We start from the raw sequence: 14,123 nt of genomic DNA, 5'->3' as shown, positions 1-14,123 counted from the left end.
ACTCCTGACTTCAGCTTGGAGGGGATCCAACCATTAGTCTGTAAGGGGCACAGAGGTGCAAAGCGCTGGATTATACAGAGCTAACGGAAGACAAGAGGAGCTGCTACCTAAACTGTGCACCTACGTCTTCAGAACAGCCTGCTTTAGGAGGAAAACAGAGCAGACATATGGGTGCGCTTTACTTTTGATACCAAGCACAGTACAACAACAGAAGCTAGATATAAAATACAAAGAAATATGATGAGGAATATCAATCAGGCCACTAACATAAGTTCATGAGGAAGTTATATAGAGAAAAAAAATATGAGAAATGTATTAGTAGTTTCTTGATACATTATCATCAACTGAAGCCAGTGTAGTTTTTGATGGCAAAAACTAGACAAAAAAGTAACACAGCTGAAATGACTAAAGTATGACTCAACCTAAAATAAACTGCAATTTAGTTAAAAGACTAAGACAAGAAAAAAAAAAAAATTGGCTGTCAAAATTAACACGGCCCTACAGCAAAAGGTTGTCACCCGGACCACCTTCTGCTTGTGCAGCATATTTCTAAATTCAACCATGACTGCTCAGAATCCCAAGTGCAGAGCTGAGGAGCCGCATAGTTGAAGTCTGGCTTTCATGCGGTCAGCTGCATGATATTAATAATATTGCTGCTTTTGGCTGAATCCAAACCCCTCACTTCAAATCTTGTTCATTCTACGGCGTAAATCTATTGCTTCCTTTCCATTGGACCTAAACAGCCATCTCTGATCTTCTGCCTACTCTGTGAGCACTAACTTGTGTGTGTGTGTGTTTCTGCCACTGATATCTACCGAGGGTGTGCCAGATTGTGAGCGCAGCATTGCCATGCCAGTCATGTCTGGCCCCAGCTCTGTGAGTCAGCATCATCCTGCTCTGCTATTTGCCCAGGGCCAGGTTCATTAATTAGAGAAGAGTCCTGTGGGAAGGTCTGTGTTTCTCTGCCTGACGTCCCACTCTCATTACAGCTGTTTGTTGGAGTGGGGCCCCTGCCACAACACCGGGGGGCCGGGGACAACTACGTGCATATCACTCTGCACACCTGTGATGCTGCCTGCTCTGTGCTATCTTCCCGGTAAGTAAGTAGCAGCTGCATATGCACACAGATGCAAACACACTCGCACACAACATCCTAACGGTGGAGCAGAGACACGCACCGCAATGGAAATAAACAAACTACATTTTAGCATTCCATCCAGGCTTATTAAGCTTATTGGTGAAAATATCCACCCAGGGATTCATGTAGCCAGCGCTAACTAATCCTGGAAACACCCGCATGTACAGCAAGGGACAGCTGTAGTTGATTAAAATACCACTGTGATTTAATCAATGCGCACTCTTTTGCTGTGGAACAATAGTAATATATTTACTTCTACATAAAAATGTCTGTTTTACAATAATTGCCAAAGAAAAGGTCACATAACGAATGATAGCGCCAACACGCAGTTAGTCATCAGATTAAAAGTCCGTGGGGCGAAAAAAAAATAGCACATCCAGAAACACATTGGCCTAGTGACTCACACACTGTGAAGTGGCAGTAAGGGTGAGCGATGTGGCCGGCGTGCTCGATGAAGAATTCAGTCAAGGCATCGCCGTGTAGCTCTTGTCTGTTGGAATATTGTTTCATCAAAGTATTTCTGAGTTGACATTTTAAACCCAAAGATCAAAGCGCCCAATTTATCATTTTGACGTGTACACTCGAGGGCGTGTGTGTGCGCTGTGTATGTGTGTGTGTGTGTGTGTGTGCATATGGGTGCATTAAGCCAAGGGAAAATCCTCAGAGGTCAATACACAGCTGCTTTAAAGCTCTGAGCCCGGAGACGAAGGGCTTGTTCTCACAAGACGCGGAGCAGACGTGTTATCAGCTGAGTGGCACAGCCGGCTTCCTGTCGCCGTCTGCGTTCGTGGTGAGGAGTGTCCACGCTGCCATGTGGACCTGCAGCATTAGCTATGGCATCTGGGCTCATTTTTCTCTGCATGCCAGATCAGCAGATCTCAGAAAATACACAGCGGCAATACAATGTAGATGGTCATTTTTATTTTTATTTTTTTTTTAATTTTCATATCCCTACAAACACTCATACACTGGTTAATTGGATAATGTCTTCACTGTTGCCGCTGGTTAAGTCATGCACACTGATATAAATTTTAAATGCAACAGTTTTTTGTAAGACGGAGAACTTATCTGCTTTAGAATTATCATTTGCCTTTTTAATACAGGGTATATTATGGCACTGCCGCAAAAATAAGAGCAGTCATTTATGTTCATTCATTTATATTCTACTGATGTTCCTATTCAAATGGGTCCAAGGCAATGTATTTCACAAAGGTCAAAAGCGAAAACAAACTCATGTTTCAAGAACGGGAATGTTACTTTTTGGTTATTAGCATTACTTTTTCTTCCGTCTAATAAGTGATAAAAAGCTAAATTATCATCTCGGCGGCTTGCTCTGTTTGCTCTTCAAACACCCAAATGATGCACATTAGTGCGTCTTGCCACTGAATGATATTCCTATTTCCATTAATGATACACTATGCAAAAGCATTATGCACTATGCAAAAGAGTTGCAGATGTAGATGGTCAGCCTGTTTTTACAGACTAAGGGCCCTATCTTGTGCCACCCGCTACCCGCTGCCACTACCCGCTACCTGCAAATTGCGGATTTAGGAACTTCCGCTATCCCTAAACGGTATCTTGTGCCACCCGCCACCCGCTATCCATTATGCCGACTGCATCATTTGCGCCTAGAGGTGTGTCCGTGGGCGTGTTTCATGTGCTATCCCTAAAGTTGCTATCTTGCGCACACACTTTAGGGAAAGCGGATAGCGGGTGGTCCTGACCACCCGCTATCCGCTATCCCTAAAGTTTGGGCTGTTAGGAGAGCGCGCCCAGGCGGCTTCAATGCACGCCCCGACGGAGCCTCGCCACGCACACGGTCGGACTGATACCGGGACGCCGCCGGAATGGACTGAGTATATAACTCATATAGACTGTTTAGAGGAAAGACTGTTTTAATTGGACACTTACGCCAGCACGTTTTATTGTTTTATCATAAGCCAGCAGCTGTGCTATATTTTTATTTTTAATATTTTATTTGCCCAATCTACCTTGTCAATAAATTAGTTTACACATAGTTCCACCTCTGCCTCTTGTGTGTGTGTGGTGTGGCCGGGTATTTTACTCAATCAGTACAACCTTGTGACACGTCCACTTGGACACATGTGGCTCCACCTCCCGAATTAACTCGCCTGTAATATAATATATAATATGTATATAAAGCCAACTTGCTTTAGCCTCAGTAGAAGCCCTGAGAAAATCTACCTCCCTCTCTCCATCGCGGGTTTAGGATTTAGGATTTAGGATAGCGCATCCTGCCCTTAAAGGCAATGGCACCTGGCACACTGATTGGTTTAACTGGCTTAACGCCCAAAACACACCTATGCATAATATAGCGGGTAGCGCAGGTGTTTTGCGGATAGCGGGAGGTGCACAAGATAGCAACTTTTACGGGGGAACGCCTCTTCCTAAATCCTAAATCCGCAAATAACGGGTTTAGGGAGTCTGGCGCAAGATAGGGCCCTATTTCTCTTCCACTCAGGGAGGCTACACAGAAACGTGATTTTGATCTGATCTGCACAGCCAGCTGCACCTCACACACCTAAATCCTGCGTTGGTTGCGCTTCTGAATTGATAGAGGGGTAACGTGTTTATTGGTGAGATAATTCAGTTGAAAGAGAGTGATCCACTGAGGCCAACCAGTGGAGAGAGACGATGTGGGAGAGACTCACCAGTACAATGACAGCAGCGGGCCCCACGAAGGCATAGAGGAGACCACCCTCCAAGGATAACCAGCAACTGAGAAAACAACATGAAAGAAAGGCAAGAAATCAACTCTCCAAACTCAAAACACAGATATAACTGACTACTAGTTGTGTAAAACATGATTTTAGAACATCTCATGTTCCGGTCCCTATGTGGGCCAAATACTTCATTACAACAAGCAAACAACCAATTAAGGATCACATTTACTTGAATTTCTTAAGTGAGTGATAAAGCGTCATTTTTTTTTATGGGTAAATGCTTTCTTTGTATAAATATGGCCCTTGGTGCTCAGCAAATTTATTATGTATATTAACTAAAACATATCCCCAAACTGTAAACAGTCTTGCAAAATTCTATTCAATTTGAGAGCTTTTGAGATTTAATGAGTTTAAATTTGTCTTCCAGTGATGTCATCAGAGCATACTGAAACCCCCCTGTTATCTTTAATTGCAGCTCAATAAAATAAAAGAAAGCAAAAGAAAAACATGAAAAACATAGAGCCCAAAAGCTGAGAGGAGTTAAGTAAAATACAGTTCTTGAGTTAATGAGTTGTTTAATATGTTTAGTAGAGTGAAAAGGAACAGTTTGGAAACAATGCACAACAATCAAATATCTAATTAATTGTTTCAATTAAACCTCCGATTATGCACAAAGCAGAGCTCTGACGTAGGTGTGATTTACCTGTTTAAGGGTAAACCCTGTGGAAATGGCTCATTAGGCATTTTTTAAATGTGCAGCTTCTATGGAAATCATACATTACGGAGGAATTATCTTAGTTGAAAGTCCATAAATATGAATGCATATCTTAAAATATTTGTACACTCAAAGGCCACTTGTGTACAAACCTGCCACTGAATTACCAAACATGTCCATGTGGCATTATAGACAAACATATTTCAACAAAGATAGATATCCATCTGCACACGTCTCTTGTCTTGAATAACAGGAAAAACAACTGTTTCCCTTTCAGATAGGGTGGGGAGTTTAAGTCTAGGGGAGCTGTCACCCAGATGAAAATAATTCTATTATATTAAGTGGACAATTTTAGCGTCAAACACTTCAAAGTTTCAAAGCTCTTTGACCTCCTTTACTGCTGGCGACACTTAACAACACCATTTTCTGTTTGCGAAATGAGCACAAATGCAGATTAGATGCAGTGGACACAAATAATGTGAAGGTCCCTACGCCATAAAAGCATCGTGTGGTAATAATACCAAGATGAATATTTTCTACAAATTAAATCTTCACTTGCAGAGAAAAAAAACTTGTTGGCATGAGATGGGAAATTAACTCGGGTCACTGGAGTTGAGGGCGAATGCATACACTCATCTACTGCCCTGACCTCCAGTTCCATTCTCTCCACTGAGCTATTTCACTGTCAAACTACTGCCTGTTTCTGGTCGTGCCTCCTCCATGTAATCTTCTTATGGTGCAGAAACATTTTCTCTCACTGGAGCGCACATTTTCCTTTTAAGACATTTTGCCCATCTCATGAAATTTTGGGACCGAAGGCTAGACATTTAATTGTATCCAAGGTGACTGGATTGTGGGTAAAGGATAGAGTTGGCCACCTTAACAATAAAGAGTATGTGATGTGTGTCCACATCAAGTAAATGAATTTAAATGATATGCAAAACAGAACATCATTCTCCTTTTGTCATGTGTCGTGTCAGGGAGCGCTGACTCACTAGAGTTGAGCAATATCGACAAAATCAAATATCACAACATCTTTCACTGAATGCCTCATTATTACTACTGTGACGATATCACAGGGAGTGACTATGACTATAGAAGCCTGTATAAGCACAATAAGTTTTCATAAGATATTTATTGCAGATTTCTGATAAACAATCATTAGTAATATAGATATAATGACCAAGCAGGTTGAAGCAAAGAACATAACCACTACCAAGTCTAATAAGTCCAGAAAACTGCATCCCTTTACTGTAGTGCAACCTAAAACCATGAAAAAGACTAAACTCTTGCCATATCACATTAGCTATCCAAAATCCTAGATGATATCTGGACTCATATCACAATATCAACATCAAAATATCGGTTAGGCCTGCAACTTACCTTTGTTTTTGTCATCCAACTTCATTTTCTGCACATTTTTGGACATTATTAGGACATTTTTATCCAAAATGGTACAAAATGGTATGTTTACAACTCAGCAATGTCAAAAATAAATAAATAAATAAATAAAAATAAAAATAAAAAACACTGTGGTCATATGCTGAAGAACTGGCCATGGTATCTCTAATGATGACAGGGCCATTCAGGGCATGCACGTCAAACAACAGGGGAATGGATGGAGCCTGGCCCCAAAGGGGGAAACAATGGTTTCAACTGTTAATAATCCAAAGTTAGAACGAGGGTGGATCGAGAGTGGTACTCACTAGCTGGGTGTGCCGTAACCTCTGGCTCTGGTGAAGCCCACCGACACTGCTACAACTAGGGCTGGAAGACCTGCGGGCGAGAGAGAGAGAGATAGAGAGAGAGAGAGAGATAGGGAGAGACATGTCAAAGGGTGAGACAAAGGATAAAAGAAAATCATAATCGGGAAGATGAAGCGTATCAGCCTCATACCGTATTCCAGGGTGAGCCACCCCATAAGGCTCCTGCCATTCGAATGTTAAGCAGCACATGCAATAGCGTGTAACACGTGCATTTGTCATTGAAATTGACAGAGCGCTCTGGAGGTAAGCCCGCCTGCTCTCCATGTGCTCTCTAAGAAGTCTCACACAAAGGTCTAGCTGCGGGCATGAGAGCTGGGCTCACATCTGAGGTCACTGCTATAGGCAAAGGAGCTTTTTCTTTCTTTCTTCTTTCCTTCAAGACATTTGAGGACACTCTTTATGCATTCATTACTGACACCTGATCTATTCATCTGCAACGCACATAAACACCACTCTTTTTCATGGTGCTGCACCAAAGGCCACCAGTTACCTAACCAATGCCGTGTGTGCATAATAGAGAAAGGAAGAGTTTATAAAAATGAAAGTGAGAGAGGTTGGGGTGGTCAATAAGTCACACATTAATTAGCTAAATCAAGCAATTTCTGAGTATTTATGTGTGTGTATTTGGGTGTGTGTGTGTGAGTGTGTGTGTGTGTGTGTAAATGAGAGAGAAAGGGAGTAAGACTGAGTGTCACAGAGCGTGTGCCAGGAAAAGAAGGAAATATGCTGGGCCTGTAATGAGCTTGGCTCTGAAATATTCATGTAATTAACAAAGCTGTGATTATGGCTGCAAATGAAAAGCAATTAGAAAAAGTCACATTAACATTAACAAATAAGATGGTGGGGAGCCAGGATGGTCCAACCAGCAGGCACAAAGTTTCAATTAGACAACAGCATCTATCTAGCATTTAATACCTATACATATACAGTACATTAGTTACATGGACACACACACGCACACTGAAAATAACCTTAACACTTACACGCACCCGCACGCTGACTTTATTGGCATCTCTGACACAGATCCAGTCACACCCCAATCTCCTGTTACCATGGCAACTGATTTCAATCAGATTATTTGGGGGAGAAAATTGCAAAAATGGACACGAGCAGGATGAGCCTTCTGATCCCTTCCAGCCACTTTGCTCTGCTTGACCGTTTCATGTATTTGCTCTGCATCTGTGAGTGCATCAGACATTTATACAACTTCTACTCCTTCATCTCTCTCTCTCTCTCTCTCCCCCTCTCTCTCCCTGCTTGAGACCGTACAGCACTCTGCCTCCTGCCTCATCCCCCTGTATTAGTTAAGAGCATCAGTGATTTCGCAGATTAGATCAGTAGGATCAACAACAAGTGAAATCAACAGGAAAGAAACAGGGATGGGGTGTGCTTTGGCTGCAATTTTTCAAGCTATCTCCAAGCATCTTGCCGACATCGTGCAGATATTATCCTGTGCGCTTATTATCATTCCTTCTGCCTGTTGCATTGTGTTACAGCAAAATACGTATGGTGTGACACAAAGGGTGAATGGAAGAGAGGAGCCATACAGAGGAGTTACGCAGAGGAGGGAAATTACCTTTACTTCAAATACAGGGCGTGTATTTGTGAGTGTGTGTGTGTGTGTCTGTGCATTTACATGTGTGTGGGTATACAAGAACAAATTACATTAGATTAGATATTGTAATTATTGCCTTGGGGAAAATTGGGTCTCCGCAGCAGCAAATAACAGGATACAGCAAAGAAAATAACATCAATAAGAATAGGGCAAATGTGGGGGTATTCAAAGGAATAAAAAAACACTAAGACATACATACAGTAGAGATATTGTAGAAAACAGTGATAGTCATTACCTGCACATATAAATACATACATTGTTGAGGTGCAAATTTAAACTAACCTTTAAGGGGCAAAAAAAATAAAAAAAAGAAAAGAAAGAAAGAAAGAAAGAAAGAAAGAAAGAAAGAAAGAACAAAAGGTAAATGGATGTTTCATGGATGGATGTGCATTACATTTTAGGAATAGGAAGAGAGAAAGAAAAAACTTGGGATTTGGCTTAAGCATTTCACAACCGACAATGTCAACACAAGAGCTTTCTCAATAATAATTTGCTATGTTTCCATATGAAAACTATTCTTTACTAACTAACATAAGATAATAGCGATTATAAATTATCCATTTCTCACAGATCTTTCCTGGGAAAAGAAATCCTTTGGTGCACAGGATTTTTTTTTTTTGTTTGTTTTCAGTACCACCAACTGTGGAAACATGGTAGTAAAGACTCATTTGGTAGTTAGCATGAGCCTTGACAGCCTCCATGGCTGAGCAGACACAGAAGAGCACCACCTAAACTCAAAATCTATCGATAGAAAATCAAAGGAAAAAGACATCACAGTGGCCACTAATTTACAACCAATCTCCTTCAAATGCAGCGCAAAAACACCACAGAAATGAACACTCAGCAGCAAATATGAGCTCTGCAGTATATGAAGCTATTAGAAACTTGCAGAATGTATGCAGGATGTGCAAAATGACAGCTATGGAACATACTGCGGGACAAGAAATGAATGCAAGTGTGTGTGTCTGTGCACGCGCTCACCCCAGCCGAGGCACAGGAAACGCTTTCGGATGAGTCGCGACCTCATCTTGCCGATGACAGCCAGGTAGGACTGCCACGCCTCCGTCAGCACCCAGCAGAAGGAGGCCAAGAAGAAGAAATGCAAGAAGGCAGCAGTCACAGTACAAAGACCCTTCAGAGAGAGAGGGAGACAGGGAGAGAGACAACACAGACCTTCGGTTAGACGTTCCCCCGATAAGTGTGAAATAAGAAAGGTAATTGTGTGAGAAGTGTCAAAATGAATCATCTTTTCAGACTAGTCAGCAGTGTGAAATGAAATCTCTGCAAACTAAAGGGAGGAGAGAGACAGGGACCGAGATGGAGAGAGACAGGGAGATAATGCAAAAAACTGTGCAAAAGAATATTAAGCAAAAGGTTGATTCAACCTGGCTACTCCTCTTTTTGGTGAGTAGTGACTAACACACATCCCAGCCTTGCTTTTTCATGGAAGATTTCAGAGCACTGTGTGTAAAAAAAAAAAAAAAAATGTCAACCTGCCATTTTGGGAGCTCCATTATATGAGGCCCCCTGCTGGTTTTAATTGTGGCAACTGTGTTTTTTTGGGCAGACTAAAAGGGTCCTGGTCAAGAACATTAGTCCTGGAACAGGGTCTGTGTTTACTGTGGCTAGACTGCGGAGCTCCCGTCGCAATGTGTGGGAGTATTTTATGTGTTAATGCGCGGTGAGTCCATTACCGCTTCCTTACCTTGCTAAGTGTTTGAGATTGTCCCACCAAAATCAGCATGTTGGAGGCCAGGATGGAGAGACAGAAGTTCACCAAGATGATCGATCTCTCTGAACGGATGTACCTACAAAGCCCAGAGGGAGAGAGACCGACAGAAAAGAGAGGCGGAGAGAGACAAGAGAGATAAGTAATAATGACAGAATGATGGACTGAGCCGCAACTTGTTGGCTGTGGCAGAGTCATTAGCTCGATCTTGCCATCTGTTATGCGTGTTATCTAAGCTAATCGCCACCCCCCGCTGCCCCCATGTCACCCATTTGCTCCCTATTAGGCCTCGCTGGAGCTTTGGCATGGCAAACACCAACTGGCAGACCCCCACCCCATACCCCCCTCCTCCCGCATACCCTGGCATGTCACCACACACACGCAACATTTTAATCTGCAGTAGAACACTGAACAGCTAACGAGATAAAACACCACTTTATGCACAGAATTGGGAAAATGGATTTGTGTGGATGCCATCTTCTGTGTGTGTGTGTGTGTGCGTGTGTGTGTGTGCTCACCTCCAGAAGGCAGCGTAAATTAGCAGCAGGATGAGCAGGGCAGTGCAGGAGACCCCACAGCCCACCATGAGGGGCACCGAGGGCATGCTGGTTGGACCCATGTCCTGACAAAAACGAAACACAAAAAAGAGAGGGCGGGGGAAAGTGGAGCAGAAAGGTAGGAAGAAAATCAGAGGATATTATTAGTATTGTTATTATTTCCTCCATATCTGAGTTTCTGTTTGTTTACTGTGAGGCATTAAACCAGGGAGTGTATCTCTTCGGAAAAACCTTTTAACCTTTTGCTTTCCCTGGCAAATTACATCTCATTTTATTACCCTGCTAAGCAGTCAGATTACATTTCAGCTGTGACCGCTGAAGCAGTATTAAGGACACCCCCTCGACCAGATAAATTGAAACCTCCCTGTCTCGCTGTCTCCTGCACTACATTAAATGCTATTATTTAATTTAACAGAGTCACCAGCGTAGTTCCCTCCCTTCCGTGGAGCCAAGGTGCCAGGGCGTGCACTAACGTCTGGCTGGGGCAAGTAAAAGGCTCATTCTTTGATTTGTTCATCATTCATTCACATTATTCATCCCTTCACTGCTGAATAAAAAAAAAAAAAAAAAAAAAAATCCACGCTGCTTGCAACAGGCATCAAATTTCATGTGTTGTGAGTAATTATAGTTCTACAAACAATTTTTCCAGAGGGAGAAATAACCTTGATTGAGGCACAATAAATACTCATTTCTTGTAATTTATTCTACAAGCAATTAAATACCCTTTTCCCTCCATGTAATTCATTTCCTCACTCATATATAGTACTTCTCCTTTACGCACACCACCACCCCCCACCCATGAGCCAGTAAGTACATCCTATCTTACCTTGAAAAATCAAGAAACCTCTCCCGTGGTAACCGGCAGTGGAATAATCAGGGGAGCCGACTAGCCTTGATGTCCACTGTTCCTGACATCCTCTCACTTGATAAAATCAAGCGAGCAGAAATACTTCTAGCCAGAGAAATTAAACTTTGCCCATTTCCCATCTGAGCTGGGTTAGTGTGAGAGGATGACAACTAATCTGATAAAAATTAATCAGGTAATGGAGGTGGGATATAGACTTTGCATAATTGAACTTCTATTTATTATTATATTAACTTCAATGAGGACATAGAAATCTCCTTTTTGTGACGCCACCTGTATATGGTGACTTCTTATTGGTAACTGTAAGATTGTACTGAAATTGCATTAATAATTGGTTGCATTACTCATATAATACTCATTTCTGGGAGAGGTTATACCGTATTACTGCAATGTGTTACTAAATTTACCAGCAAACACTCGTCAGCAGTGCGGTATCAAGACGGGGAAAATTGTGTGGCTGAGGTCCTGACAAGGCCCAGTGAGGGTGAACCCACTGTGACAGTCAGAGAGTGTCTCATGAACCAGGACGAGGCAGGACTAGGGGAGTGTGTTTCCTGACAGCACACAACGGCTTACCAGCATTCCTAGAAAAATCCACGGGAAAAGTGCGAGAGCGTGAGATTCTTCCGTTTGGAATGACTCCAATTAGCGAACCCGGTTGCCTGTGTAGATTAAAAGTAATCCCTGGCATGTGTCCTAGCCGGCACCTGTCTATTAACTCTTACACTTCCTAAAATGTAATCCTGTTGGTGTGCCCCCTTTAAATTGCGGGCTGCTACCTAAATGTAATTACATGTAACGGAGGATTGTGTGGTTTGACTGATGCAGCTGAATGAATAAATTACATACAATTATGCTATTCCAAACCGAATTACATGCCATATACAGCTCACTTTTCTTTACCACCTCGATGTCACCTATGTGGCTTATTTGAAATGTAGATCATGGGTTGAAATTTTTAAGCATCTTGCCACTTCTGGCCGCACTTGACATCACCAATCAGTGATGTCACCGCATGTAATTTTAGCCGCTATCACAGGCAAAATATCAGCCTCGATATCACTGATTGGGGTGTGACTCAAAGTGTGTGAGAATTTCAACCTATAAAAACCAGGGCAGCAGGAATTTTGACATTATGTGATTTAATGTCAGCTTAGTCGTGTCACTTGCGGACGTTGTCATCAGCTTCACTCGATTAACCTTCTGAATGACTGGTAATATTGCTAAACCAACAGGTAAGGCGGAACCTAATTGGCGCATCACGCTCATATCGTGATGCAGACTTGAGTGAAAGTTAAAACGCTTCAAAATCGGGTGATTCCACATGTGCAAGGGTATACGCACTGGAGCGTAGCGCATAATTAAGCTATTTAGGTCATGATGTACAACGCACCTCTGCTTTGCCTCCCTCCCCAGGTGTGCCTTTGAATGGATGAGGAACAGACAAATTAAGCTGCGTGGACTGCGGAGAGCATCCACCCCGCCGCGTCCCAAATGGGCTTGATGTTTGGCCTGCTTTTAAGTTTTCAATCACGCAGTTTACCTCAATTTACCTCCTAGGGCGGCCAGCCTTCCCATTCATCCCAAAGATTTATCACTGTACGCTCACTGTACAAGGTGTCTTTCACCACCAAAAAAAAAAAAAAAAAAAGGACATGCTTCCACACAGAGGAACGTGTGTGGGCAATTGAAATTTACAGTGTCGTAGGCAGAGGAGGAGATACAGAGAGGAGGGAAAGCAGAAAGAGAAGGAATAAACAAGGATTGAAGCAATTAAAGGGAGTGAGGCAGAGAGAGGGAAAGAGAATAGTTAAGAACAGGGAAATGGAAGACAGAGAAAAGAAGCAACATGAAACAGAGAGTGAGTGAGAGAGAGAGAGAGAGAGAGAAAAGAGAGAGAGAGTCAAAGCATCCCTTTTAGTGGTTTTCCCTGGCCCATCAAAGGAAGCCAGCTTCTCCAGAGGAGAGTAGAATGGGATGGAATACCAATACACTACACACACACACACACACACACACACACACACACACACACACACATGCTGGCAAGAGAGTGGAGGTGAAACATCATCTAAACCCCCTCATAGGAAAACGGAACACAAAGGGAGAGAAGAGACAGATACAGAGGGGATATGACAAGTATCTCCTTTAGGAAGGAAGGGCTTGCTTACCCAAGAGGGAAACGAGACAGAGAGAAAAGACAGTCATTGTGTGTTTGATTTTGTTACGTAGAGAGGAAGGTCAAAGGATAGACAGGCATTTGTGTTTTTCAAGGTCTGGGAGATCAAACACACAGTATGCAGGAGGAATCGCAAGCAGACAAGCACGGGCACACACACACACACACACACACACACACTCAAGTTCGCTCTATTTCCTTTCCTCTTTCTTATAGTCCCGGTGTTAAATTAGCTTCGACAAGTAAATTATACTCTTACACAATATGTACATCTACAAATTGTCCCTCAGATCTCCACTGAGTCAATTTGTCTAACAGTGGTTACTTAATTGGAGTGGTGTGATAATGTGTTTGCACTGTGATTAGGCATGTCATTTCATGATGTGGAGGGACAGTGAGAAAGAAAACAAATAGGAGGAGGGGGAAAAAAAAAAAAAAAAACACTCGCAAACACATGGAAACATCAGCCCTCAGGCTCCACTGTCACACAGTCATCCTGCACTAAACAGACAGGATGGATATATCATATTCAAACTGAAAGAGATGGGTGCCTGTGTCTATAGCTACGCATGTCTGTGTGTGTGTTTGTGCACATGTGTACTGATACATACACACATATGTATGCATGTGAGGTGAGAGAGAGAGAGAGAGAGAGAGAAAGAGAGAGAGAGAGAGAGATAACAGATTAGGCAGGGTGTGTTGGGCTATACTCGATGTGACCAGGCTCCCCCTGGGCAGCTTGGCTACCATGTGATAGAGAAGATAGCTATTTTCAGCCCAGGATGTTTAACCTACTTATCGTCTCTCACTGACACTCCTCCTCCCTCCACTCCCCCATCTCTCCTTCTTTCTCTCCCCCTCCTTCCTCCCTAGCT

The 14,123-nt window shown here is 42.7% G+C and overlaps 1 protein-coding gene across 14 annotated transcripts in view; it reads right to left on the bottom strand.

Moving 5' to 3' along the window:
* Window positions 1–14,123, bottom strand: part of adgrb2 (adhesion G protein-coupled receptor B2) — a 583,915-nt gene that overhangs the window by 35,962 nt on the left and 533,830 nt on the right. For all 14 annotated transcript variants that reach the window (XM_030063545.1, XM_030063542.1, XM_030063551.1 and 11 more), the window contains 5 exons: window positions 10,166–10,269; window positions 9,624–9,726; window positions 8,900–9,050; window positions 6,244–6,313; window positions 3,811–3,877 (listed from right to left, as the gene is read on the bottom strand). In XM_030063545.1, the coding sequence (XP_029919405.1) occupies window positions 3,811–3,877; window positions 6,244–6,313; window positions 8,900–9,050; window positions 9,624–9,726; window positions 10,166–10,269 (495 nt within the window). The remainder of the gene's footprint in view (window positions 1–3,810; window positions 3,878–6,243; window positions 6,314–8,899; window positions 9,051–9,623; window positions 9,727–10,165; window positions 10,270–14,123) is intronic.

Source organism: Myripristis murdjan, chromosome 11 (assembly GCF_902150065.1).
Source record: "Myripristis murdjan chromosome 11, fMyrMur1.1, whole genome shotgun sequence".
Lineage (NCBI taxonomy): Eukaryota > Metazoa > Chordata > Actinopteri > Holocentriformes > Holocentridae > Myripristis > Myripristis murdjan.
Note: the sequence above shows the minus strand (reverse complement) of the source record. Positions and strands in the feature narration are given on the sequence as shown.